The 27,534-nt window shown below is 36.9% G+C and overlaps 1 protein-coding gene across 1 annotated transcript in view; it reads right to left on the bottom strand.

Moving 5' to 3' along the window:
- Positions 1-6,505: 6,505 nt before the first annotated feature.
- Positions 6,506-27,534, bottom strand: part of SEMA3A (semaphorin 3A) — a 170,274-nt gene continuing 149,245 nt past the window's right edge. Inside the window, 6 exon segments of the mRNA XM_075144381.1 lie at positions 6,506-7,301; positions 8,883-9,025; positions 14,652-14,719; positions 18,815-18,972; positions 23,284-23,325; positions 26,365-26,456. Coding sequence (XP_075000482.1) covers positions 6,846-7,301; positions 8,883-9,025; positions 14,652-14,719; positions 18,815-18,972; positions 23,284-23,325; positions 26,365-26,456 — 959 coding nt within the window. The 3' untranslated portion in view covers positions 6,506-6,845.

Genomic DNA, 27,534 nt, shown 5'->3' with positions numbered 1-27,534 from the left:
GACATGGCAGGCTCATACATGGATTGAAGACCTAGCTCTTTTTTTTCATGAGGTCTTCTTTGCTCAAAGAAAAAGGATTATAATCCTGTGCACATTAATTCTTAGTAACTGTTTAGGTGTACATTCTACCTTTTTTTTTTCAGCATCAACTAAACTGGGTCAATTAAAATAAAACAGAGTTGTACTGTTGGGGTATGGTTGGTTATTGTAGGCTTTCGGAAGGCAGAGAACTATCTCTAAATCTGGAAGACAAATAACCTCAGGTGATCAAGAGCAATTCAGGAAGGACTGTTTGAGCCTCTTTAGCTGCAAACACCAGGCTCCAGCTCATGGCCAGAGAGCCTTGTAGCAGTGTAGAGCAGTATGGAGCAAAACCTCCCTCACACCTAAAATTTGTTGAGGGTTTTTATATTTTAGCCTTCATCACCACATTAGCATCTGTATTGTTTGCTAAGACCTACTGCCTCAAAGGGCAGGTCTGACACAGCCCCACTTTCTTGAGTCTCCACAGAGGAAACACGAGACTTACAAGGATGTTTACTGTCCCACTGTCAGCGCCTGAGTGCACGCAGGGACCTTAATGTCCTTTCCCACCCCTGGGGCTCCCCTAACCCCCATTCCAACCCCCGAGCCCATCAGTCCTTGCCCAGTGAGGCTGTAGGATGCCACATCCATTCCCACCACAGCCCTGACCATAGGCCCTGCCAAGCCAGGTCCACCTGCGGGCTGACATTCAGTCCCCATCCCCAGGGAGGTGCCCTGGCTGCCCGCCGGCCTGCCCTGCTCCTGGTCAGGGGGACAGGCCCTGGCTGCCAGGTCGGGCCCTGCTGCCTCTGCCCCTCCACGGCCCAGTCAGCTGCTATCCCTCGCGATTCCTTGATAGACATCTTTTTGTGTTGAATCTCATAGTTCAACTGTAATATGAAGAATGTTTTTTACTGTCCACCGAGGCCTGATTTTATCCCTGTTGTTGAGAACAGAACATTTTTAGGTCTAATACTAATGGATGTGGCAAGAGTAGGCTGCATGCTAGTTTGACTGGAGCACCTGGACACAGAGCAGCTCAGGGAGGGTTGGTCATCATAAATGGGGTTCCACATCTGTATTGAAGAAGACATTAGCCTTGAACAAGGACTGTAGAACCTATTCAATGACTTTTCTGGGTTAATGTTGAGACAAGAGGAGCTCCGTTTCCTAAAGGGGTGAAAAACTGCTATGAAAGGAAGAGAAGTTGTTTTGTTAACCTAAGTGAAACTTTTTCAGTATGGAAATTGCTTCACTATGGCTTTGGGATTTAGTTCAGATCATCCTGAAGTTCTCCAAAATGTCAACCTTTGATAAATTCCAGGACAAAAAAGTCCCAAACAAAGCCTGTTCTCCACAGTTTCTAGTTTTTCTGTGAAGCCCCTCCAAGCTTTCACTTGCGTATTTCTGGGGAGCAAAGAAGCTGTCTGGTTGACTAATACTCTGATCTACTTGTATCCTGTTACTGAGCATTCTGGGGAGAATAGTCCTTTTGTTTTAGGCTTTGGAAAAAGCCATCATAACTTTGCCTGCCATTAAATGTATGTTTGATGGGGAGCTCAGTGAATGTGACCTGTAAGGAAACAAAATAATGTGTTTCAGTCTTTACAAAGGAAACATTTATAACAATTTATAGCTGAGGCCGCCAAACCTGTTCTTCAGAGATGCACTAGAATTACATGTAGAGCCTCAAATACTTCAGGGAAAAGGGGATTGAATCTCAGTGAAAGCTGGCGGTTTAAAAGTGTGTGTGTGTGTATCTATAACTATATGCATATATATGTATGAATAAACAAGCATTAAAATCCAAATGTTTCTTCTTTCTTCCTACTCAATGTCAATGAATGTTGTCCCTAGGCATTGACATTCCTGGCAATATAGCAAAGTAGTAACAAAGGACAATCAGTTTAACTGTGCTCTGCAGGGTGTTCTAGCAAAGGACACAGCGTGGCTACATCCAGAAACAAGGGTCATCCTTTGTGAGTATTTATAATCCCTGCATTAGACAGACAAAAAAAAATTTACTCTGGTCTTTCAGTTAGTGGATTCACGGCTTGCCACATCCATTCTGTCCTTGTTGTATTTGCAGATATCTTTTGTATCCCACTGAGTTGCCTGGCTGCTGCTGAGGGCTTATTTTCATTCTCTGAAGACAGTAGTAACCATAAAGTATCCTTACAACATCCTTTTGAAGTGGACACCTCTATCCTTGCTTTACAGGAAGGAACACAGGAAAAGCTGAATGTATTAGTGATGAGTAAGTACTACTGGTTGATTCTTCAATTCTGTATGTGTCAGATGGAAATAATGGTACTTTCTTTTGTCCACTTCTTGTCTGGTATATTTAAACTTCATGCTTTCCAGGGTAGTATTTGTCTCATTAGCTGTTTGCACAATGCTTAGTGCCGTGGCATATTACTTTTAGATAGAGCCCTTAGGCACTTCCAAACAGCTGCTAAGTTTACCTAAGGATACAAGGGTATGTCAATAACAGACAGAACCTGATTTGTTCTACTTGCTGTCTATGCAAGCCAGTTTCCAAAAGGAAGCAGCATAACTGTACTAAGCCATTAGCATGGCACAGAGTGAATTTCATCAAGGACAGGAACTTGGTAGCATTCACATGGGTTCCAGGCTGATTTACGGTTTGGTTCATGGGCAGAGTGGGGAGGGTGGGGGGTGGTGTGTATGTGTGGCTTTATTTGCACAAGCCCAGGCACTTGTGCCAGAAGATAGGCTGAAGATAAGTTTGTAGCTTTCATTTCAGGCATTATTAGTTTGTAGTCTTCAAAAAGAAACAATAAACGCCCTTAATAAAAATAGCAACCCTTCTGGCCTAGTAAACAGAGCTCATATACATTGATAGCATTATATTGGTAACAATGCACTCCATATGCTCATGAAGGTTACAGGGCACATTTCCATGTAAACAGTCAAGACAGGGAACTTCAAATATTTGGAAGAAATGTTTATTTAACAACTGAATACATGCTAAAAGAAATAATTTACAGCAGCAGTTTCATTACATTTTTTTCTCTCCAGTTTTCTAGTTCCCATCTGAATTGAAGTGATAAATACAGAAGTAGAATTATTTACTACCCAGTGAGGAATGCGCTTAAAGAATAAATGCATAACTTCGGCACTGGTATAGCAAATAAACCACCTTATCACCTGTGTGGCAAAATCTTGCGTTTTAGTATTATGCTGAACACACTGAAATGGAGTACCTCTAGATAACAGTACTTTACACTGTACCTCCTTATCTAGTCAAAAATATTTACATCTCTTTTGGCTAATGTGTAGGTAGCAAAAACTGAACTATTAAACACATACCATTGATATTCACTAAATAATACATAAAAAGGATCAGTAAATGCGCATTCACATGCATTTAATTTACTTTTATTTTTTACATAGTGACTTTATTGGGTCATGAAGATTTAACTCTGTTCTGCAAAGATGCACATTTTCTCACTTTGATGTTATAGTTGAACATAACCATACAGTTTTTAGGAGCCATTGAACAAATTCCCATCTTCAGTGATCCATGCAAGTACCAAGTGTAGATGAGTAAGATTAAGATTCAATGCATTTTTGTTCCTTGCAAATGGATATCTTAAAACAAATCAAAATAGATCTTTCTGGTTATAAACGAAATCCTTTATTTCTCTCCAGCTTAAACACAACTTTTTACTTACTTTTTTCTGAAGTCTGTAACTAGAGGTGTAGAGGGTTTTATTGATGATTTACAGAAATACCAATTTTACCTTTATCTTCAAACCTGATGTTGCTTTAAACAATGACACAAATGGGGGTATGAATTTTGCTGAAGCTGCAAGGCATCTTTCTATACATTAATTCATTAAGGTCTATGTTCTTTGAAAAAAGTTCATTTCATATCAGTATTAAATGTTGTTTTCTCTTGACCATAATATGAACTTGAAAATCAAAAATTTCCACTGCTGGCTTGACCTTCTGCCCTCTTATTTATATAAGCAAATACAAAGACATAAACAAGACTGCTCATGTCAGTGAGGATTAGATAAAAGTTTGTAAGATCTGATCATATCAATTGTCCAATTAGACTGCCAGGTTATGGTAAAAACATTGAAGTTCTGTAATTTTGTTTCCACAGATTATCTTTCTCTGTATAGAAAAACATATCTTAGAATCCTGACATAATTTAATCTGTTTCTTCTTCAGGGGTGGTGAAAGAGGTTGGTTTTGGTTTGATTTTTTGCAGCAAGTTGCTATAGAACTAGTTGCTATGAACACGGTAGAGAAAAAAAAAGTTAGATATCAATTCCATTAATATGTAAAAAAGGAAACAAAGTTGTTTAGGGTCTGTTGAAATCAGTCTGTATTTTTCCCACTGAATTCTCTGAGGTTCATTTAAAAACTGTTTTCTTTTGTAATATAGAGGATTCTAATGACTTGATGGTAGACAATAGCCCTACACAAAAGGCTAAAGAGTGTTTTGTGATTACAATTAAATAATTCAGCTGACAACAATGCTCAGAAATTAATCATAAGCTGAGCTGAAAAATTAATACTTTTCTACAGGAAAGCACATAGTTCAACCTATGTTTTAATTCATCCCTATTCAGCACATCATGAAAGCATGGGAATTTAATGGCATATTAAAGTTCAGAGGAGTCAAGTTAAACCTAAGAGAGACTTAAAGTTGCTTTAAAACTAAATGCCCAAGTGCTTTCCTAAATCATGGCCTTATAGCCTTATAGCCTTGTCTTGGTCTATTCAATGAATTTTTTGCTAAAGAATTACATGACAAAAAACCTCACAAGTTCATCCCCTGCAAAAGATTCAAAGGGGACTAAAGTGACTGGACCATTAGTAAAAGTCCAATTGCTATGGAGGCAAAAAGCCAAGGCTTCACTAGTCTGAAGGATACTTGAATTGGTGAGTGGCAAGGAGACTGTGACATATTGTGAGACATGCTGTCACAGCAGTTGTGTGATATTGTATCTGATAAGGCTGATAGTGTAGTGATTGATAAATTAAATAATCTGGAGTGAATAACAACAGAACAGATCAGTCATCAATACAGACACACTTTTATAAAAAAGCTCCTTTAGCAAACGAAGGACTTTGTTCTAGTAATTTTCCCCACAATGACATTACTTGAAATTATGTCATTTACGGACTCTACCAAGATAAAATATGGGAGGCTGGAGAAAGATGACCTCAAAAGAACTGGACACCATAGAACTGGGGACCAAAGGCACATCTGTGCTGAGGTGAATAAATCCACTACTTATAACCCTAAACGGACACTTATGGTGCAAGTACATTGTCTGCTTTACCCTGTTGCTCTCCTGTATATAGAATAAGACAGAAGTGCAGGACCAAATTATCTGTTGGTATAAACTAGTCTTAAGCTGAACTTCACCAATTTACTACTGCAGCAGACTTCACCCACAGATAAAACTGTCCCTTAGATCTTAAAACAGAGAGCTGGCTTTGAGGTTGCTATTTACGTGGCCTAGTGCTGGTTCTTTGCATTTGGGTGATCTGGCCCACAGAAAGAATGGAGCACTGGGAATCAGTAGTGTAGACATATTTCTACCACTGAGCTGGGAACAAAACTCCTTAAACTGAATGTGAGCTTTGCTCATGGATATATGACAGTCTATGAACCACAGTATTTAAATATTAGCATTCACAAATATTTACGAACCAAGAAAGCAAGAGTATAATTAGTAGAGGGTATTTTAATGCTATTTACTTTTTTTTAATTAAAAAAAATATACAACTGAAAATCAATGCTCTCCTCTTCATTGGTTCAATCTAATGCAAGGTATTATACAAGTTGAATCATTTCAAATGCCATACTTAGAAAAAAAGAATGCAGAAGACTTCCATGCTATACAGCGACTTTCATGTTAAAATAGCTTAGGTTTAAAATTGTTTTGAAGTTACATGTCATACAGATTACTGAAAGGGGAGGAGGTTAACTGCAGTGTGACTAGCTCCCCTGGAAGATTTTCCAAATAAAAGAGTAAAACATCTCATAATTGGAAGTTGTCTTTTTTTCCTCTAAACCAATAATTAGAAAGTACAATATTTCTAAGACAAAAAGCCTAATCTATTTTAGAAAAGAGCTAATGTTTGCTGCATATTTTTCATGGTACATTTAAATTATAGTTTTAATAAAATACATCTTTAGATCAAAGCTGAAAGAAGTCATCAGTAGTAGGCCAGTGTACTCCATATTTTTTTGTTCTTCCAGATGATGGATGGCTTATGTTGTTCAGATTTCCACAATCAATCTCATTCAGTATTGTTTTTCCTCTTCTAATACATATAAACAGGAGAACTGGTAGACAAAACAAGAACAAAATCCTTGTGTCCAATCACATGTTTAGATGTTCATCAGCTTAATGAGTTCATGCAGTTTTATATATAAGTTTAGAAGTGGTAGTGCTGATGATGAAAGGTGGGTTTTGTTTTTCTTTTCTTTAAGATAACAGCATGAAATACAGCATTTTGTTTATATCTCAGGCAAAAGAGAAAGCTAAACTTGCCTGCTGAACACTTGCAGAACTTTTTGAGCAGTAAGCTAGATCCAGGCGAGTTATCATCCTTGAAACTCTGGTCTTTCTGGTCTTAGAGCAGAGAGGAAGGACTTACTAGGAAAGTTAGAAATGGATTTTATTTAAACCCGGTGGAAATTGTTTGAACTTTCCACTCTTGTAAACATCCACATAATGCCATGAAAAAGTTCATGAATATTGCATTTTTTTCCAGTTATCTGTCTATACAAGTTTCTACTTGGATGAGGTTCCTAGAGGTAATGTAGCTCAGACACTCCGTGGTGCCCTCTCAAATTCATGGGTCCTCCTGTTCCTACCTTTTTTATTCTCTTGTAGGTGCTTCCACTTATTTGTATTCACCTGCGCATTGGCAGGCCTTTGCCGGCGTTGTTTGCGGTCTCTTTTCCAAACCTGCTCACAGAACTCATCCATTGTGTTGAGATTGGGGTGATTGATTAACTGCATGAAGTCTCTATACCAGATCTTTTGACTGGGGGTCATGCTATTGGTAGCATCCTTGGTCTTGGAGGCATCACTATCTTCTTCTTTATGGAGCAACTCTTCCAGATGGTCAGTATCAATTATTTCCAGGGTCACTTTGAGCAAAGTTTGCATGAAGCCATGCTCCACAGCATGACAAAAATAAATACCAGAGTCTCTCCGTTGAAGACTTCGTAGCAATAGGCCCTGTTCTGTCCGGATCATGCGATCATCCACTTTTATCTGTATTGGAAAAAAGTTGTAATTTCAATAGTTATCTTTCATATATGTGCAAAATTATCCTCTAACCATACTAGTTCCTTAGTACTGCTCCTTTAAGCTGGTAAAACTTGACCAAAAATCCCCAAAACCACATGAATAGAAAACCCCTTGCCAGTCATCTGTCGTTATGGAAGGCTCAAATACTCTGAAAAAAACTACTAATGTACGGCAAAGAGTTTGGGGGATTAAGAATTTACTCCTTAGCCCCTGCTGCTGCTGAACAAAGATCTGTATCAACTCTGTCAGATGGACTTGCTGGTAAGATTACAGAAGATACAAGCCTGTAATCAGCAGAGTCAACACGGATGCATTCGGCTATATTACCAAGGTCACATTTATCATTATCTTTTAGTCAAACCTAGATATACTTGTGAGAAAGGTTCTCTGTCTTCTTATTGTTCCTTACTACAAAAGCTCTTATGCATAGAAATGGATTCTGCATAAGTGGAGAATTTACAAAGAAACAATAAGGATTAAATCTCAAAATTTTAATATTCAAAAAGCAGCTATCCAAAATACTGTATTTTTCTGAATTAATTAGTATCTAGAACACAATTTCATTCTGTGAATGCACATGTCACTGCAGACAGAAAGGTCACAAACCTGTTTGCTGCTCACTCCACCAAGAATAAATTCTAAATAATTCACTACTTATGCAAACAAAGCAAACAACAAAAATATCTAAAGCTGTTAATGTAATTAAGTATGTAGTACATGCTTTAAAAAAAAAAATATGCTTCAGAGTAATTTGGGTATATTTACAAATACTTCAATACAAAAACAAGCTTTTGTTTCCTAGCTTGATCTCCCTACCTACCAGAGTAGATTATTCTCTTAAGATATGCGTGACCTAACTTGATAGTAACATGACTTGAGAACCAGGGTGAGTAATAACATAAGAATGTTGGTGACAAGAGAAGGAGAAAAATAAAGTATCAGCTTAGTGTAATGCAAGCGGGGAAAGTCAGTGTTTTTGCCTCTGAGTATTGCTTTTGATGAAAAAAAAAGTACAAGTTTTCATACCCTTGCGTCCACCCTTGTGTTCCCAGTTCTTCATTCTGTCTCTGTCTTATCTGCAGCAAAGTCTTAGAGCATGCAGTACATAAGAAATGCTCCTGTTAGACTGTTTCAGTCAAACACTATAATTAGATGAATGCAGTTAGATTTTTTTTCAGAGGCATTTTAAAGGTCTTTGTAATATTTAAGTTAAATATAATCCTTGTATGATGCTTTAGGTGGCACTTATATAGCATGTTACCTTTCTGTATTTCTGAGATATCTACAGGAAAACCAGTGTATTTTGCAGGGGGTCTGACCAGGGAGAGGATATGGATATTTTCTGATATAACAGTCTGTGAAACGTATTAGAGAGCTTATGGGATTTTATGGTGATAAGAGTAAGAATATGGCGAAGAACAACAGAAATTGTAAGATTCCAGAGAAATTCTGCTAAACAGATGGATGTTACTCTGGGAAGGACTCAGGTTCAAGTATATCTTCCTAGAGAAGACTAGTCGCATCTCTTAATTTTTTCTACTGTACCTCTTCTTTGCGGTCATCATTTTGCTTCTGGAATTGCCAGTAGACTACGGCACGCTGAGATTTTGGACTGCACTCAAGAAAAGTGCTGCTATTCTCTACTCCATAGATAATCTTTTCCTCCAGGGTCTGACCACTTGGGTTATCTGTAAAGCAAGAACAAAAAAGAAAAAAAGAATTAAAATTACCAGGAAAGAAAAATCTTAATTGCTAAGTGAATTTGCTTGTTTAGCAATTGGGCTCCCTCAAGGTGTTTAAAGATAAAAACCTTAAAAGAAAAAAAATCCCCATATCAGTATGCCATTTGGAAAATCTCCGTCAACATCTCTATCTTTGTAAGGATCCCTGGTAGGGTTTTTTTTATTATTTTTGTATTTTAAATCCTAACAGCTGCTAACATCTCAATATGTGAAGTTAATGAATTTCATTGTGAAACTTTGTGTAAACCTCATTATTATTCATCAAGGAAAACATCTAGGACATGAGAAGAATTTTTAATAGCAAACTGTATGCAGTGAGAAAACTCAGAGTGTAGTTGCGGAATGTCTGTAATGATGTCTCCTGGGCTCTATGATCATAATACTTTAGAGCAAAGTAATAAAACATGAGGCTATTTAAAAGTAGTATAATGTGTTGGATTATATGGCACTGCAGTTTGCTGAAGCTGTTAATGACCAGGAATAATGTTTTTGAGGAAACAATCTTCAATTAATCATTTCCTCTCATACTGATATAATTTATGGAAATGTAACAAGGTTAATAAACCAGACATAATGGGAGGGGAAAAAGAAAGTTAAATAAATTACTTCCTTTTGTAACAACAATGTTTCAAGATATTCATCAACTTGCTGGAAATATCACATAGCTATAGGACTTATATGGCATTTGATTCTTCTCCAATACCGCAGAGGCTGTTAGGCATCATATTTCAACTCTCCACCTTAGCTCTTTAAAATGCTGTTATGGACTTAAGTGGCAACAGTACAATAATCCTGGAGAGTAGATGGGGAGGAAGGGGTTGGTAAGCTATTTAACGCTGTGTGGATCTCATGGGGTTTTCTGTCTCTTTGCCATTATTTGTTATTCTTTCCATTTTCCATTTTTGATCTTTAGCACTGGAAATCTTTAAGGAACTTCTTTTGATGTGTTTTAACAGGAAAATGATGTCTAATTAAAATCCTCTCAGAGAAATCCTTTGTCAAGTTTTGTTTGCTTTCGCTGTGCCTTTATCATATTGGCCATGTTGTTTAGCAAACACAGGCTGTTTGCTAGATGACTGAGCCAAAGGTAAAAATAAAATTGAGCTCCTGGTTTATGTTGATACAGCAATCATATGTCTTTCCATAATGACTTGCAGCCCCGAGAGAGGATGGGAGAAGGGATGGGGGACAGAATAGGAACGGGTGCTTGCCCAGTTCTCAGTAAGGAAACATCAAATGGCCTATTAACACTAAACAAATAGGGAATGGGTTAGTTTGCTTTCCTCTGCTGGATTGTGAACCTTTCCAGCAAGTAAGTGGGGTGCTATATAAACAACTAAGTGAAACAACTTTTATGACACCTCTCAGAAATCACATCCCTATGAAGAATGTCAGTGCAGCTTTGGGCCAGAAAGATGGGGAGCAATGGAGGAATTAATTAGAAAGCAAAGCAGCAAGAGAAGGGTAAGACGGCTGGAAGAGAATGTAGCCACGGGTACCAGTTGTAAGGTCTGAGGTGGAGCATGGGTGAATTTGTGTCAATGAAACAGAGGAACTGGAAGTATGTGAAGAGATTAACTGAATATAACTAGAAGTGATAAGATAAAGATTGGAAATGGAAACGATTGGCTAATAACTCATGGGTCCAGATTCAACATTGTGAATGGCTGACTGATGTCCTGACTCTTCTGTTTCAAGTTAGGTACTCTAACCTAGGAACAGAATTCACATGGCTGAGCTGGCAGCCAAAGATCCTCACATAGTCAACAAGAGGCAGTTTGATATCTGAACTGGGATCCACAACAGACAGCACATGCAGGGCTGCAGCGTAAGACGATCAGTAGGAAATGTCCCCTTTTATAGCCTGGGACACATAAGTTACTGCTCCAGCAACGTGTTTCTGTGAAACAGAGATTTACAGGCTTCCAGAATAAAGGATGGAAACACAGGGATTTCACCTTAGGATGCATGATCTATTTCAATTCCTCTCTCTCAGGCTCCATGAACTTTGACTCATGGTTGCAGAATGGCCCAACTTCAACACGAGCAATCTGATAGTTCGGGTGCTTGTATTGGAAGTAGAGCTATCAAGTCAATCTCCTAAGCCTAAGTGGACTTTGAGTCCTCTTCTCCCACATCCTAAATAGCTGATTTAACCAGCAGGTTACTCATTAGGTGGCTTGCAGTACCACTTGACTATATTTTCCTGAACAAAGGAACACACACATGGTCCAACTGAATTATACAGGAGCAGAGCACATGTAACACTGGTCTTATTAGATCCAAGCAGACAGTCTTCTAGATCCTAAATATCAGTACAAAGGACAAAAATAGATATTTCTTTGGCAAAGGTCCTACTGCCCATGAGCAGTAGCATATTTTTAAGTATATAGAGAAGTTTCTGCTGGAAAACTTAGGTACCTTGGATATCCTTAGTATCTAAGAAGCTAGTCACAAGTTTTCATGGAAGTTACCTTGAAGGTGGGTGCTCTCATGCCATTTCAAACTTCTGAGTGTTTTCTTGGATCTGGTCCATGGCATTCTAGTGTGTTAGAGATCACCATGGAAAGTGGCAGAAGCCCCCTTTAAATTTCTCACAGTTCCAGAAAATATACTATGGGTGACAGTCATGCAGTAAGAGAGGAAGGATTTAAGAGATCCTTCAAATTCCATTTCCATGATTTAAGGGAGCAGAAGGCAGGTCCAGAAATGTCTATAAAGTTCATGTAATATTGAGCACGTGGAGTGCAAGAAAGTAAGCAGAGTGATGGAATAATCACAGGATCAGAGTGCAGCTCTGGGACTGAGGGAGAAGCTGAAGAGACCAGAAGGAAGAATGAAAGTCTGGGAAGTTCAGAAGAGCAGCTGGAGGAATTAGAAAACTATAGGAATCATGAAGTTGGTTATGAAATTCAACCCAAAATCCTGTCTGAAAGCTGTAATTCCCAAAATGAACCCAACAGCAGTATCAGTTTACTACCCTGATAAATATTCTTTAAATACATAATTTCTGACAGAAATTCAGAAGTAGTATGAAAGGCTAAGTACTTATACTAAGATTGCTTTGCAGATGAATGAATCTCACTACACAGTTAAATTCAGAGTGATTCTTTGAGCTTCCCCTGGGATAAATCACCTAAAAAAAGGTGCCTCTTCTTTTACAAATTCTTCAAAAAAAGAACTTAATTAATTTCTTGATAGTACTAGTACGTTACGCTTTAAAAAATAATTGTTCTTTAGCTGACACAAAGGTGATCCTGCTTCTAGATTTAAGCATTAATGTCTGTACACCTGTACAGCTAAGGATCCTCAGCTCCCTCTAATGTTGCTGTGTAGTCATTTTATACTACTTCTTATACATTTGCACAAAAGGGCAACTGAAAGAGCTACCTAAATCTTATTAAAAGCATTAGTGCTTCAGACTGATATCAAAGTAAGTTTCTCCAATGTCTTTAAAAGTGAGATATACATTAAGAGATTGTTCTTTTTTCTTGTTTTTGTTGGTTCACATGGAGAATTAACTGGCAGTTACTGCAAAGGAATGTGTAGGCAAGTAGTAAATGTTTGCTGGAGCTTATTTTTGGCTATAGACAAACCCAGTTCTTCATCTGTTGTCCAGGAAACTACTAGTCATAACCAAGGAAAAAATTCAGCATAAGTTGGCATAGGAAATTTATGGGCCATGCAGCTGTCTGTACAATGCAAGATCATGTGTAAATGACAAGTAAATATAGGAAAATTTTATAGGTTTACAACTCAGAATTAATTTAGAGAAAATTTCACTCAAGAACAATCTAAAACATTCATTAAGTATTTTGACAGTGCATCCTTAAAGTCTAAGACCTAGAACTGCATTCCCTCAGTATTTTTTGTAAGTTACTGATTCTTCTAATCATGCTGTCTTAATTTCACCGTTAAGTAAAATTTGCAGTGATATCTTGTCTCATACTTGCTCTGCTCATTTTGACAAAGCGGTATTAAAGCTCCTTGTTATAAGGTGTACCATATAATAGCTTTTTCCTGACTTTGAGTTCTCATGATTGTTGTCATGAAAAAACTGCGCTAGATTACTCTCTTCCCTTTGGACAGAAGATATCTTTTCAGACAAATATTTTTACCAAATATGGGAAGATATAAAAAACAAAGTGTTTTGAAATCCTTTTCTTGTCTACGAAGGTAAAGAACAGACCTGCAGTTGTATATAGCACAGCTAGCAAGGGCAAGAGAATGTTAAAGAAACTGGACATGTGGTAGCCCAGATCACCATTTTACTCATGAGTAAAATGTCCAGATAGTAAAAAGGTAAAGCTAAGACATGCTTCTGCTGGTAATAAAATCCATGTTTAGTGTCTGGTGAAATTTTCCTATTGGGGAACTGAAAATGTCATCTCAGCCCCAATATATGGATGGTCTCATCTGCACTGTATAAGCATTTACTAGATATCATGCAACTGGAAATTTGTGGACTTTCTACTAATCCACTTAGACTAGTTCAGATCTAAACTAGTTGTTCATTCATGAGTTCTCAAAATGTGACAACTTACATATTGATCATAGACTATTCATGCACTTGTCCAAACCCTTTTCCCCTCTGAGTAGCTTGGCCTGAGTCTGACAATCAAGAAATAATAATAAAAAAGCTATAGTAATGTTAGCTGTGAGTTTCAAATGATTAAAAGGGAGATATTACTGAAATGTAGTGGTGGTGAATTATAGCTGACTAAAAGTACAACTTTGGACTCTTTATCATTCTTGCTATTACAAGGACTGGAAGGACATGAGGGTTTTGAGGTATCTCCGTTTTCAGCCACCTCTTCTTTATTTTTCCCAGAAATCTGTCCAGTGGTTTAACTGTTATTATAGACGTACCACAAACATGAGTAATCATTTTTTTCCAGCAGAGGGAAGTATTGCCTAAGTGTTCTCTTCACTAACAGCAAAATGGACATCTTTCATTTTCTGAGTGAAGATCTTCTGAAGAGTTTGACAACAAATTAGTAACTGTGAGAAGTTTATCAGCCAAACAATTCAAGAAAGAAAGATCTGGCCAATACACTGTGAAAATGAAACAACCAACAAAAAACAAAACCAAAAGATGTCAAAGAAAACCCATGCTGAAAACACATGGGACAGGCCTACTACAAGGAACATCCTGACCTTAAGGGCTGCTAATTTGGCACCTACAACAAAGACTGTTCCATATTAACCCAAGTTAGTTAATTATGCATTTGGTTATCATCCTATGCAAACTATATGAAGCCACATGTACATACTTCTTGCTGTTCTGAAGTAGATATGACTCTTCTCTGACATAATATGCATAGCCTGAAAATGGAAATGCTTAAAACTGTCAACTTGAGGGGAAAAAAAAAAACCAAACAACCCAGTCTTTAGTGTCTGATCCAGGCCATTGTAAGCAATCTAAATTGGGATAATGATGTATTATATTCATCTTTCACAGATGTTCAAGACAATTTCACCAACAAATCATTCATGTTCTTCCTACTCTACTCATGCACAGTCTGTAAATTACATACAAATTAGTTATGCTTCAGTCATACCCATAACTTACCATGATGCTGCAGGTCTGAGCAGTGGGTAAGCGGATCTCCGTTTCGGATGTCTTGTCGCCTAGTACGTCTGCAAATATTGTATTTGAAAACTGTTAGTGACCTTCTCAGTGGTCAGCATTTACATTTGCCATGACTGAAGAGCAACATATATATAATTACATAGATCACAAGGGCACCTAAACAACACTAGGAAGGAAATTATATTGTTACTACTATATTCTATGCGTCACCACAGTTTGTAGAATCAGCCTTTATCTTATAGGTAAAGTCTTCAGAAACTGGTAAATACATACCTCTTGCACTGAGCCTATGAAGTTTATTTTAACTGTGTTGGCAATATTGATCACAGACAAATTCATTACTTGATTCATAGACACAAGGACTTCTAAAGGATCAAAGTATACACAGTTTAACATGCACCAAAACCAGGAAGAAGCTACAGCTTTTCTGCAACTACAGAATACTTTAAGTATCATGGCATCTTCTAGATAAATGAAATGTTAGGATGGATGGCTTTGAAAGAATGTCAAAGTGCTGTATTTTCTACAAAATCTAAATTAAAAAACACAGATAATTTCAGACACTACAGATCTCACCATAACATTTCTGACAAAATCTTTTCAAAACGGTTGCAAATGGCTTTGTCTTTAGAATAAACAGAATAAAACACTTGGATAGGAAGATTTTGAAAAGTCATTTATTCCATCCTTTGTAGCTTGAGTCTGGGTTCTAGCTTTTATTGCATGTTCATTCATAGTATATTATTTCCCCAGTTTTATTTCCACTGGCTCTTTTGGAAAACATATTGATCTGTGCTAAAAAATGCTGTATTTACAAAAAAAAGCTTTTTAATACAGTTTTGTTTTGCATTTGTTGTTCTCTCTTTGTCTGCTCCTATTTTTATTTAAATAGCTGTGACACAAAATTCAACTGAGCCGGAGAAAAGCGTTTCATATAAAAAAAAGAAAAAAGAACAAGGCAAACAAAGATGTGTTTCAAGTGTGAGCACTTTACTTTAGGAATCGGAGAAAGCCTGAGGGCTTGCAAAATTAGAGGAGAACAAAGAGGATTAGGCTGCTGAACAATGCTGTGATTTCAGATTATGGCATCCAGCAACGGATATGCAAAAGTCAAGTAGTCTTGTAAAAAGCACTGCTGGTCACTCCCTTGTGACAACAGCCCACATTTTTAAAAAGCCATTGTTCTGCAGTACAGAGACCATCTCTCTTCTGTTCACTAGCCCTGTTTGCAGACTCTCACTACAGCCCAGCATCAGCCCATACTAAGGGTTCTCACAGAGGCATCAGCTGCACAGCTGACTCCTCTTGGCTGAAAGATTTTAACTATTTTTTTTTCTACTGAAAATTACTGAAATGTTAAACCTGAAATTAGTTATGTGAAGTATGGCAACAGGTGGGGTTTTTTTGGAAAAAAATAGTCAGAATGTGTATTTTTTATATTTTTCTGAATAAAACTTCTTTAAAATTATGAATTAAGACATCTTAGCATGCTTTAGTAAGAAGGAATCTTCTGTTGATTAATATATGATCCAAAAAACGTACTAATCCTAATTTCAGATATCATCTTCATATTACTCATTACCAATGAATAAAAATACACCCAAGACATAAGGAACCATAAAATTTTGTTACTTCTTCCTAAATTTTGAAACGCAGCATATTTATAGGATATTATTTGTAGAAAAGAAGTCTGTGGAAAGACTCATATTACTGTCAATGGAGTTTGGATGAGATGTTTAGTTAGAATCTCAGGAAAATGTTGCACATATCACCATTGTATCAACACAATGATTTATGAAATGTGAACCAGAACACATCTGCATGGGGTAAAGTTAAGTGGTCACACTAGAGGAGCTCTGAACTGTCATTTATACTTGTAAAATACACAAAGAAAGAAAAGTAAATTAAAATCATGTCTCATAAAAGCTCCTTTTTGAAAAAGAAGAAAAATAAAACCAAAACAAAACAAAAAACAAAACCCCAAAACCAACTATTAGTAAAGCATCTGTGCAATTGCCTCAAGACTTAACTTTCCCAATATTTCTGGAGCCTAAAATTACAAGGATTCATTATTAGGAAAATGTTGACATTTAAGCTGTTTCCAGCAATTCTGGTTTTGTCATAGATGCATTCAAAGCTGGCTTGAGACAGTGGGTACAGCAGGTACCAGGTAAACAGAGGATCCTCTCCCCCAGTAACACAGACCTTTATTCTGCTGCTGCTGCCAAGGGAAATATGGGGGGAACTATGGGGACAGCAGCTTTTTCTGAATGCACTGTCAGGGTCCCAGCCACCCAGGACTGACTTTTTTCTTTCATAGTGGCCTCAAGAAGAGTAAATTCTGCACCCCAAGGTTTTCCTGTAGCTGTGGAACCCAGTTTAGCCCCAGTAACCTTGCCCCTTAATCCCTGTAAGAAGAGGTCCCAGACCCTTTACCCCTGATGGCAACAGTGAGCTTGGTCTGCTGTTTAATAAGTTGGAGAGATGAATAAGGAAAAGGCAAAGAGCCCTATTTCTTCCATCAGTGTAAGCAGATGAAGGACAGGATGATGTGCTCTATGGGTCTTGAGATGGGCTGAGAGTGGGAATGGGTGCTAGCGAATTCTGAGAAAGGATGAGGTTCAGGATAAAGCTTAGTAGGGAGGTAGCAGAGAAGAGTGATTCAGTGATTGCTGACCTTACTGTCTCCTTTGACTCAGAGGCAGTACTCAACCACACTGACTTCCAACCCTTAAAACTTTCAGATCAAATTAATCTCTCAGACTCTCCTTGAAAACCTCACTGTTCCCTCCCCTTTCCTTCCTCCTCAACCTACAGAGAAACTGCCATGCTCCCACCGCAAATTTGAATTTAGCCCATGCAGCTGAGAAAATTTGACCAGCTCTTCTTTTGGAATGGGTTCAGTTTCTCCTTTCTAATTCTTTTCTAAAGAATTTCACAAAAAGCTTGTCTCAGATTAACTCTGTTTCCTGGTGCAAAACAGAACCTGATGTTCCATAAGCAGCTTTTTCTTTTGTCATCAGTGTTTGTTTAGGATGCATTGTAATGCAAACCTTGAAATTTTAATCCCCTCCATCTGAAAAGTCTGTGACACAAATGCTACTTCCTACCCTTTACCACATTTCACCTCCTGCAACAACCAATCCAAATCTGGAATTTGGAATCCCTACATTCTCAGCTAAGTATTTGCTACTAATTTAAAAATAAAGACAAAGGCTCCTTATGCATATAAACCCTTGGACTCCTTGTTTCTTTAAAAGTGTGAGATGTTTGGCATATTTGATTTAATATGAGCACGTTTTTATCATTTTAGCCAATTTGTCATGGGAATCTCAACACTACACCAATATGTGTTCTTATTTGCAAGTGATTATCAATTCAGCTATTCCTAATTTCTACTTCAGTAGCTAAGAGCTGTTCAGTAACTAGTTTATGTACTTTAAGAGAAAGAATTTCAGAGATAAAGGCAGGCAAAGAAAATATTATTTCAAATCTTCAGATCAGGCAGCTAGGACTTGTAGATTTTTTATAAAAATGATATTTTTTTACTTGCAGATCTGTTTTCCCTTAACCTTTGCCTTGCAAAATCTTTAGCATCGGTGCAGAGTGAATGTAAAATAGTGACTGTTCTGATCTGGTAGCATTTAGAGACACATCAACGCATACAAGTTATACTTTTGAATAATAACAATAATGTTATATGCCACTAAAAAATAACTTTCCATTCATGTTCAAACACTTTATAAATATTTCCTTTGAATTAGAATTCATGAAAATGTAGGTTAATTTACTTGGACAAGTTCTTTTATTTTAATATCAAGCCCCCTCCTCATATCAGAGAAAGTGATTTTTTTCCTTTTGCTGTTTATTACTGAATATAAAGTTATGAATACGTTTCAGAGACAACTCTTTTCTGAATGTTTTTTTACAACAGCTTTCTAAGCCAGCTCAAGAAGTAGCAGTGTTCACTTTAAATCAACCAAGACTTCATATTGCTTGTAACTCCAACAATTATGTTTTCTTTGGAAGAGAAAGGGCTCCAGTTAACCATCCCATGAAAAATCTCCAAAGCCCTCTGGTCATATAGAGACCATCAGTTAAAACAAATAGCAAATCACGCAGACATCTGAAACTGTCCCTACCTCTTAGCAGTGGGGAAGTAACGTGAGCAAGATGAACCATCCCAGGCACAGTAAGGGTCTCTCGCAAGGCAACACTCAGCACATGCTTTTCCATACACATCACAGCGGTGTAAAGGAAGCTGTGAAACTCCAGTGGCTGAACCAATGTAGAGCTGTTGCTGTTATAAAAGTTAAAAAAAAAAAAAAAGGCAAAAAAAAAAAAAGCAAATTACCAGGTTTTTGCTAGGAAAGTATAAAAAGAAGTTATATAACAATATGTTAGGACCATTACAAATACAATAAAGGATCATGATCTTGATGTACACTAAAGGGATGAGAAAAGAATTGTCCTCGGGTTAAAAAAATCAAATAGGAAAAACTTTGATTTTTGTATGAAGCTCTTGGTGGCTTCTCTAAACAGTAAGAAAAATTAAAGTACTCTTCCATTTTTTCTTCTGTATTCAGATCCCTGCAGTGGAAAAGCACTGCAATCAGTGACAGAACACAATGCACAATATGCTTTTGAATTAAAAAAAAGAAAAACAACTTTAACATAAATTTCCTATATATGACTTTGATTTGTGTATGTGTGGGGGGAAACCTAAAATAAATTATTTCAGACTGATGCTAAGATATTTCAGCTTGGAAGTGCTGCCATGCATGCACTTCTTTGCATGTCTGATAATTCTGATGTTTCATACTTTTTTCTATAGATCACACGCTCTAATTGAAACATATCTTTAATGAGGGAAGATGTCTTACTTTATTTTGGATAAAAAGCAGTGTTGAGTGGAAGATGTAGTTCAAATGCAGAGAGAAGCCATGAAGTAAATAAAAAAACATGCATACAAAATTAACTACAGCTTTGTATGGCATCACAACAGAATATCTTGTCTCTCTCAATTTCCTCTCTGATATCAAATTCATGTGGTCCATTAGGGAAATTGGTCCCCAGAGGGACATAAGGAAACTGAACTACTGATCCTATGTGAAAGTCCAAAGATATTCCAGCGTAGCACTAATTCACAAAGAAAACAAGTATGAGTGTAGTAAGTAAATAAAGTTCCCTCTGAGATGCAAAACTAGGGGAAAACTAAAACAGATAAACAAAAATTAAATGGCATAATCCTTCTGTTTTGGAAACACTGACACTTTGCTATCAAAAGCTTAAACATTGTTACCCAGAACCCACGGTGGAGCAATTAACACATGTCTTTCCAAGGTCTCATTCCATGAAGTCCCACCAAGAAAACACAAATTTGTATTCATTTTTCTTTCTTAGAAAACATAAGGCTGGTGTGAAAAATAGGATTTCAAGACATGTTATCAAAATTCTTTATCTCCTGCATTGTGATGTCCCAAAGATACCATTTCCAGAGAATTAGGGGATGGAAGGTGGCTGAGGTCACCTACCTACTAGAAATGATGAGCATTGGATACCAGGGACATCAAAACCAAAAACAGTCGTAAAAGGTGTTGCGTTAACTTTTTTCAGAGACAGCAGCTTGGCAGTTTATACAGACATGTTAATTGTAACAGAAACATCCTGTGCATTTATACAAACATCAGTATTTTCTCAAAGAAAATATGACAAGGAAAGCACCCAAAGGAAAACTCACTGGTAAATTGAAAACTAAGCCCTTTCTAAGCAGCTGCTTCGGTCTATTATAGTGCCATAGCTGGGTTGTAAAACCACATTCTCTGGGCAAAAATCCCTGGCCACAAAGAGCTCTACACAAAGCCTTGACTGTACACACCAGTCCCCAGTTAGTGCTGTATCCTTGAGGAGCAGACGACAGGCAGCAGACATAAGCTGATTCTCTTTAACTTAGCTCACTTAATGAAGTACCCAGCTTAGGGGTACATTCTGCAGTAAAAAGAGCAGCAATTCAAATCTTAGGTCACCTAACCATTTCTCAAGGGACGCCTTTTCTCTTTACTGATTATGGAGGCAGCATAGGTCAAATTAGAGCTTCAGTTAAGTATCTTAAATGTCCAGATGGTATTGATCTGAGTCCTATGTAATTGGGGCATTAATATCTATATAAGCATGTAGCAACGTGTGGTGCAACTAATATAAAAATCAACCCAGAGAATGCACATGGGAAAATAAAGAACGGTGTAATGGTTTTCTATGCACCCCTGTAACAAATTTCATTTTGGCAAAAAACCTTTCCTAATTTCTAATAAATGTCTTCAGAATTAAAGAATGACCAGAAGAAAAAAAAGAAAAAAAAAGTGAGGCCGAAATAGGGTTACTTAAAGACTCTCCTTGTATCTAAGTTCATAAAGTTCAGTTAGTGACCTATAGCATGTGTTTCAGGTGCTGCACAGCCTGAAGGCTGATGCCCTGTTTGCTGCTCTTCTGATCATGGTTTTAGACTCCAGCTGGTGGTCATTATTCTGGATACTTAGTAATATGTAAATCCAGGCAGTATGAAATTCAGAAAATAGTAACAGAATGATTTGCACCAATGGTCTGACCTTACTTTGCCATAGACAGTCAAACTGCCTTTTGGGCAAAGAGTCTTTCCCAAGAGGTTGTTAATTTAATAAATCAGCTGATTATCAGATCAAACCAGAGGGGGAAAAAAAAGTTGCCTTCTAAAAATTCTTGCAGGCCTATCAGAACTCCAGAAAAGCTGAGGAGACTAATGTTTTAAGTAATCCGGTGGTTTCTGTTTGCCCCACAGTGCTGCCCAAAATGCAGTCTTTCCCCAGAAGTTGGACAAAGAGATGGAGAAGTGTTGCCATATACTTACTTGATACAGAGACACAGTGCCAAAAGCTTGTCATACTGTATCATGATTCTGTCATTTTTAGCCTGAGGCTGGTTGATTTTTCATGAGCTTAACTCTGCCTGAATAACTTGTGTTTTATGCTCTTTTTTAGCTTTAGACAATTATAGCAGTGTAAATTTGTTTTCAAAAGACTCAGGGAAAAATGTAATCTCTCCTGAATAACTGAAGTTGCTTTGAAGAAGAAGTTGTATGAAAATGCATGGTTCATTATCAAATATGATTGGCTGCTTTAAGGGAATGTACTTATAAAAATAATCCAAAGCAGAGCATTTTGGTATGATGTGAACATATATACAACTTGACAGGTTTGTTTTTAAATATCCCAGTATTCAATAGTACATTTTTTTTGTCCTGCCATTTTTATTGTTTTAGGTGGTAAACTATGTTAGAAGAGTGTCCCCAAACAAAATGTTCTCTGTCAAATACATGAATGTTTTCAGACAACTTTCTGAAATACAGTGAATTCTGAGTTAAATATGCAGCACTTTAAACATAATATTGGGCTCTCTCTGTTACAGAATTAATTCAACTTCTGTTTAATAATGTATAGAGTGAGGTAGATGAATTAACTAAATCTTATTTATAACACACACAATTTTTAGTGCACCCAGTTCTGGAAGTAATACCAAATCTCCTCTTTACTGACAATGACATTAATGGAAAAATGAGTGTGAACAAGTTGCTTGTATTTACCGAATTAGGCTCCAAATTAACACAAATCCGAAAAAGAAAAAAAAAAGTTTTATTATGTTAAATTTGACACTAAATTTTATGTCTCAGACTTCTGAGACAGGAAATGGCAGTGGCTGGGATCCATCTACCTAATTCCAGGCAGAACTGGAAGATAGGACCCTAATACCCACTTCACTCCCAGAGTGCAACCCAATGTTTTTTGCACGACTACATAATTCATCAGCAGCTTCACAAAGAAGCCTAGTATTGATTGCCCGTAATTGCTCAGAAATGCAGGAATCACCTTTACTGTAAATCAGACAAAACTTTACCTCCATCCATGAAGAAGTCCAGTTCATTTTAGTTATGGTCTGGTCTACAACGAAGGCTACAATACATATCTTTTCTTTAAGAAGTTAGTTATTATGAACTCAACAGAAAGTAGGAAATATAAATTCTGGAGTCTGGAACCCATATCCTAACTATGTCACTGAACCAGAAGGCCATAGAAAATCTGGACTAAATCAGATCTACCCTCTTTGTTAAAGCTGAATGCTGCACATCCAGGAATGGAATGAGCATTGGACAGAAAGACAGGAGAATGTCTCATTTCCAGTCTTTCCTTCGCTATCGGCATTTTGTACTAGACTATTCCTACAAGAGACTAGAACTAGTCCCATTAAGGCAAGGGACCAAGTTTGGCCACTCTGTTTGAACTGTTTGAACAGTTTCTCTGTCATGAGAACATTCCATAATGTGGAATTTGTTTTTCTTGACAGCCTCCAGACAGCTGGTTAGTTTGTGTTTAGTTTCCACCTTACCAGTAAGTAACACAAACTAGACTTTTCCTTTCTCCTTTGCATGTCACATTTTCCTGAGAAACTACTGATGTTTATGTAAAGGGATGAGATGCTGCTGCTGTAATTAATATGTCTCTACTGACTGCCAAGTTACTGTCTCTAAAAGACAGAGACCAATAAATATTTAGAAGTGATTTAAAGTTTGTGCACATAGTACCTGTTTTGTGGAAATCTTCATTGCTGAAATAACAGTGGGTTCCTAGGGGAAAAAAAAGAGTTAAAATATAAAATGAGCTCTATAAACATAAAAATTCTGCTAGAATGCTATTTGCCCAACTTAGAAACCCTGAAATTAAACTAGACATTCCTTAGTAATAGTGCTTCTTGTCTTTTGCAGTGGAATAGTTTCTAGCTGTAAGTGAATTAGAATGCATGTACATATCCGGGTGCATCTTTGATTGCTATGTTGATTGTAGACATATAATTTTCTATGATTATTACAGTTTCATTGTGATTACTTTGTTACTAGTTTCACATCTTGAAATTAATTTCTACACTTAATATTAAAACTACATTTAAAGAACCTCCCCGCTAATATGAAAATAATAATGGCTGTATCAAAATACATAGATACTATACATTAAAGGTGGTAACACTGAAATAAGCAACATGTTTGAACCATATCAAGGTGAAAAATCCACTCCTGCAAAATTTTATTCATAAGAACAAGCCTTAATCCCAAGCATAATATTGTTGACTGCACCACATTCACGTACAAAAAAGTTACTCATATTTGCAGAACACAGAACTAAAACTGGCAAGAGGCTTTTTGCACCCTGGAATACCCATTATTTAATCAACCAAATGGGTGACTAGGAGAGTTATTGTTCTCCTAGCTAAGTCTACTTTTAATTATGTTTGTCTGTAGCAAGTAGATGTCAAACCAATATCTACTTTCTTACATTAGAGACTGTAGGAAATATTTAACAGAATAGGTAAGTTTAGATCTGATTAAAAGACTGTTACACCTTTTAGGCCCAGCAGCTTGAATGGATTTGAATCCTGAGAGTAAAAATGGCATAATTTGGTTAAAAAGTGTGCAAGTCAATTTTGTATGAACATTATTCCATCTAAAAACCTACTATTGATCCCACGCATCATACTTTTGGTTATGTACATTAATAAAGTCCTTATTAAGCTTTTACACTTGTGTAACTTTTAACTTGCTTTTCCTGAGAGAATTTGATATGGGTCAGTGGATGTTAAGCATGTGGACTTGCCTTTACAAATGGGTTAATAGACCTTATATTAGAAAACATCAATTAAGTGTAACATTTGAATGAAAATTGAACTCATTAGTGTGTTTGCTCAGCTGTTCAGAGAAATATTGCACAAATGGGATTAAAAGAGGCATGTGTTATCAGTGTAACAGATATGGAAGACTTTCATTTTCAGGGAATTATAAATGAAAAGCATTGTGTTCTGCACATTGCAGTTTAAGCAATACATTTAAACATACAAAACCAAAATACACTGTTTATGATGCATGTAGACTCTTCAGTAACTAAAGAAAGCTTACATTTGGTTAAGGTACCTGTAAAATCTGTTGCAAATTCCCTATTGAAAGATCCATACGTTATGCATACAAATTCTGTCTATTACGCTGAATCACGTTAATGCCCTCTTTAAGGCTTGAATACATACCAAAGGAGATAAATGAGCTTTCAAGTAAATCAGAACACCAGAGTCCTTTGTGTAACGAATAAATACACATGTGTTTATGTGTAAGTAAAATACCAGATTTGAATTTGCCATTAACCATTCTACTTCTGTAAAGCCTTTTTGAACTAAAACTTTCACTCCATTTATTTTCTTTCTTTCACTTTTATATTTCTCTGATCTCCTTTAACTTGGCTCTTCTACTTGATTTAGGGAAGAGACTCATACATTATCAACAATTGCCAAATTACCCTGTGTTAATGTAATGACTTTTGCAAGTATAAAAAAGAAAAAAAGCTGGGAGCCACAAATTACTTGTCTCATTTTCTCCTCATAGTTTCTACTTTATTCTTCTGTTTAAAAAAAAGAAAGAAAAAACCCTACATTTCTGCCCTCAAAAAAAACATGGATTGCAGAAACAGAGATACCCATTTTTCAGTGGTATCTTGCACTCAAAACAGTGGTTGCTGTGCAAGGTTAGTACCAGTAAAGGCAAGATTGCTCATAAGAAAAAGATAAAAATAGTATTGAAAATAGTAATAAAAAGATATACAAGCTCTGTTTAGATATGTAATGTCTGTTCAGAAACCAAAGATAAAGGGATGGCAACTGCGTCTGATGAGGAGATGGTGGCTGGGCCCCTGTGGCAGGTTCGGAGCACAGTCCTTGTCAGCACATCTGGAGTAAGACGACGCGACGTGGGGCTCTCCGAGCATGCAAGCATCATCTTCACGCTGTCAGATTAACCTCACCCTCCCAGCTAGGTATCAGCTCCCCGAAAGCCTGGAGCCTGTGAAATGGTGCTATGAAATGGCACTGACAAAAAGAATAATGTGGGGAATGTAAATGATTCGTTGTGTACAAAACACAAGACATCCCTGGGTTCTGTCTGGAAAGTGTTTGAAAGGTTTACTCAGCCTCGACTTGCAGGAGTGCCTATAGGATGCCTTATATTTTAGGTGGCTCAGATGGGAAAACTGGAAGAGATTGATTTTCACAAAAAAGTACTAAAGATTAGGGGGTGTTTACGGTGTCTTGTGTCAAACCGTGAAAATGAGACCCTAAAGTCACCTTTGAAAATATAAACATTATATAAATATATAATATATAAATCTTTGTTTCTCAGATTATTGAGCATAAGAAAACTGTGCAGACCACTGCTTTTCCTAAAGTATCTTCCTAGAGTTACATTATGCTGATAGTCTGAATACTGTTAAGAGTTTATGCATCTATAAAATTTGTGTATCGCATATCTCTGTGGGAGAAAACAGACAGGCATTATTCCCAGACTTGCACAAATACATATTTAACTACAGCGTGTAACGGCACTAAGATTCAGAGGTATTAATTTACTTTTTAAAGCACAAAACAAGAGCCCAGAATGCCATTTCTTTTATCATTAACCTCCAGCTAACACTGAATGTTTCAAGGTTTATTTTGACTAGTGTCTGGGTCTCTAAATGACAAGCTAATTAGAGGGGTATGCCAGGCTATTCCTTGGCTACACTGCAAGAAGTTTAGTTTGCAGCTGTCCACAGAGAAATCTACAACCTGACACTTGAAATTTAGCTGCACTTACCCGAAAGACTGTCATTTCTTCCAGCAAGACTTCCTCTAATTCATGCCAAGTCTCCTTAGGAATTGAAACCACTTTAAGAACTGTTCCAATATCTTGAAAAGGAAAAAAAAAAAAAAAAAAAGTTTTCAGGTGCTTAAGAAGCTTACTTCAGTTTCAGAGCAGCCAGAGGTTCTTGTAATATATAATTATTTCACATATAAAGATTGTGAAGCTACATATCACTGAGCGCTCGTTGTTCAAAATACAAACGGCTATTTAAAATAACCCAGAAAAACATTGACTTTCAGTAGGATAATTCACTGAAGCCTTTCAATTATCAAAATGCAACAAAGAAGATAAATACTACTATAGTTATTAAAGAATGAAAAGGACTGAAATACTATTTAAGTGACAGAATAAAATGACAGATTTCAGTCATTTAATTGAGGAAGGAAATGCACTAAATTTACCCAGGCATGTTTTATTGTCCATTTTGAATATGATGTTTGTCATTCTTAAAATGCATGTGAAGATGCTGTCAGAAGGCTCAGTATGGATATAAAAACATCTGGACAAATGTTGTTAGACAGATGAAGCTGTTAGATCTCTTAAGTACAGGCGATCTTCCCCATGTCAAACAAAGTACCTAAGATGTATAAACCCCTTAAGGCATATATATTTCTCTGTGTGTTAGATGCTAGTCTTCGTTGAGGGGTAAAAGGCAATACAACTTGTATCTTCTGTTCAGAAATAGGTGTGTGCCAGCATTTTAATTCTGTATCCATTTACATTCTTGGGGTTTTGCAATTGGCTTTAACATGAACAAGGCCAACGCCTGAAATTCCAGAGCTACAGCCTCTGGTTTTGTGAATATGGTTTGTGACTTAAGACCATCTCTGTTTTACAGCTTCTACATCTGTGATTTATTTGTTTGTTTTCCTGAACAGAATTTTCAGGAGGAAAAAAAAAAAAAAGGATCATTTCTAGGATGGTACACATCACTGCAGACTCTTTGAAATGGAAACAACTCTGGATGCAACTTTTCTTTTTAACCAGCCAAGTGTAGTGCTATGTAAATATATCATAGGAATAACAACTATGTCCCTGAGGACCCCTCATGTTGCACCATTCTATACCAGTAATAGTTTAGGAAAATATAAGGCATTTTAAAATGTCTAAAATTCTCAAAGT

The sequence above is a fragment of the Calonectris borealis genome, chromosome 1, assembly GCF_964195595.1.
Source record: "Calonectris borealis chromosome 1, bCalBor7.hap1.2, whole genome shotgun sequence".
Taxonomy (NCBI): Eukaryota; Metazoa; Chordata; class Aves; order Procellariiformes; family Procellariidae; genus Calonectris; species Calonectris borealis.
The sequence above is the reverse complement of the archived record's forward strand: the minus strand, read 5'-3'. Positions and strand labels throughout refer to the sequence as shown.